Here is a 2,096-nt window from a genome sequence, read left to right as displayed (position 1 = left end):
AATGTAGTAAATAAAAATCAGGTATTTTATTCAAAATTCACTGTGCATATTTGGAGAAATTGGATGTGAACTCAGAAATGAGGACACAGAACTTACACTCTTAGTACATATTGTTAATGATATTTTCTTATTGCCTGGCTGATGTTGCTCAGTGCTTGAGCATCGACCCATGTACCAAAAGGTTGCTGGTGCAATACCTAGTCACGGCACATTTCCTGGACACAAGGTCAACCCTCAGTAGGTGGCATGCAGGAGACAGCCCTTCAATGTTTGTCTCTCATCAACGTTTCTATCTCTCTCTACCTCTCCCTTCCTCTGTCTCTAAGAAATCAATTAAAACCCCACATTTAATATCTTCTTCTTCACTTCTTGATGAATAACAAACATCATGGGTAAACAGACAGACCTCTGAGGATTCATTCTGTAGTGAATGACTTCTATTCAAGTCTTCAATAAAAGTTGTTGAAAAGCTTTCCTTCATCTTCTCAGTCAGTGGCAGAGGACATAGGATTGTAGAACTTGGTAGAGATGTTACCTCCATACATGTCTCTTTGTTATGAGGCATTAGTCATTTTCCATGAGATGATAAAACTGATGAATTAGGATTCTCTATGAATGCAAATAAGATTTTGGGAAAATATGGCATACGGCAAATTGTACACCTTATTGATGAATGAAGGGTGTTCACATGGGAAAAAAACAAGCCCGGAAAAGATAGTAAGAACAGTGCAGGTGAGCCCAGCTCATTAGATGAACCCATGGCAAGCGGCATTCCAAAGAAGTGGGTGAAGGTGTAAAAGGTTTAAGAACCTGGAGAACACAGTGTCATGGGGGCAGGGCATTTCATAGGATTTAAATACGGAAACATTTTCTGAGAAAAGGAACATGAAGAGAATTTATAGATGAGAAACCCATGGTTAGTGACATTAAAAAATGAGACAGTGCCAGCATCATAGTCTAGGAAAACCCCAACACGACAGGGAGGAACACTCAGGTACAGGGTTAATGTCGTGGAGTCCGAAGAGGCAGAATCCACAAAAGCCTTATATTCAGAATGGTTCGGTAGCCCTATAACCCAGTAGCCATATTTAGGTTGAAATCTAGAGCAAACAGGCTGACTATTGTTAACGAGATTTATAAAATCCATTTTAATGGAGCCAGGGTAATTTTCTCCATATACCCCCATAATCCAGGCTCGTTTCTGTGACACATCCACCTCCCAGTAATGCTTCCCTGATGTGATAGAAGGTGATCCCAGGACACCAAAATCCATATTATCACCTCTGAGTAACCAAAAATGGTCAGGTCTCACTTGTTTCCGGTACATAGAAATGAGAACGTTTGATTTATTCATGAGAGGATCCAGGGTCACGTGTTCTGTAGAAAAATTACAGGGTTGGGTGAGAAATCTGACATACTTTATTTATGGCATTGTAAGACAGATATTGAGAATAAAGTGAGTGGGAAATGGGAAGCATTTGATTTGGTTCTTGAGGAGCAGTAAACACTGCGGAAATATAATATGTATGTGGGTGTTGGGAGGAAAAGCCTGGGTCTTTATACTAGAGACCTAGCAGAAAATGCAAAATTCTAAAAGAAAATGAGGACAAGGTGACTTTGTGATATTATGATTTCTCCTTACCCCAGTAGCGTCGCACATCTGTGAGTTCTGAAATTAGAAAAGTCCATAACATCAAATATAGGCAAAAAATTCTGCATCAACATCTATTTTCTCTGCATATCAGGGAAAGACTGGGGTTTATGTAAGTTAGTACATGGAATAGGGGTGAACAAGACAACTGACCACTCCACATTGAATATGCTCTTATAACCAGCATGTAATATTCGTCTTCCTTTTTCTCTTCCAGCAACACCTAAAACCTGAACTTTAACCCCAACCATAAAAAAAATCTCACAGCCACCCATTGCTCTAGCATTCCTCACCAGTAAAGGCTTCCAGCACCCCTCTCAGGTCAGGAGCTTGGAACATTCTCCTTTGCTTCATGGGGAGAGTTTTTGGCTTCTTCAGAGTGAAGGTCTTACTCCTAGAGACAACAAAATGGATCCACACACCTCTGAATTTTTGTCTCTCCACA

The 2,096-nt window shown here is 40.2% G+C and overlaps 1 protein-coding gene across 1 annotated transcript in view; it reads right to left on the bottom strand.

The window, feature by feature from the left end:
* Window positions 1-799: 799 nt before the first annotated feature.
* Window positions 800-2,096, bottom strand: part of LOC102752970 (tripartite motif-containing protein 5) — a 9,142-nt gene continuing 7,845 nt past the window's right edge. The window contains exons 5-7 of the mRNA XM_006767923.2: window positions 1,945-2,045; window positions 1,643-1,669; window positions 800-1,377 (exon numbers count right to left, since the gene is read on the bottom strand). Coding sequence (XP_006767986.2) covers window positions 803-1,377; window positions 1,643-1,669; window positions 1,945-2,045 — 703 coding nt within the window. The 3' untranslated portion in view covers window positions 800-802. The remainder of the gene's footprint in view (window positions 1,378-1,642; window positions 1,670-1,944; window positions 2,046-2,096) is intronic.

The sequence above is a fragment of the Myotis davidii genome, unplaced genomic scaffold (genome assembly GCF_000327345.1).
Source record: "Myotis davidii unplaced genomic scaffold, ASM32734v1 scaffold2363, whole genome shotgun sequence".
In the NCBI taxonomy this organism is placed as follows: Eukaryota; Metazoa; Chordata; class Mammalia; order Chiroptera; family Vespertilionidae; genus Myotis; species Myotis davidii.
Note: the sequence above shows the minus strand (reverse complement) of the source record. Positions and strands in the feature narration are given on the sequence as shown.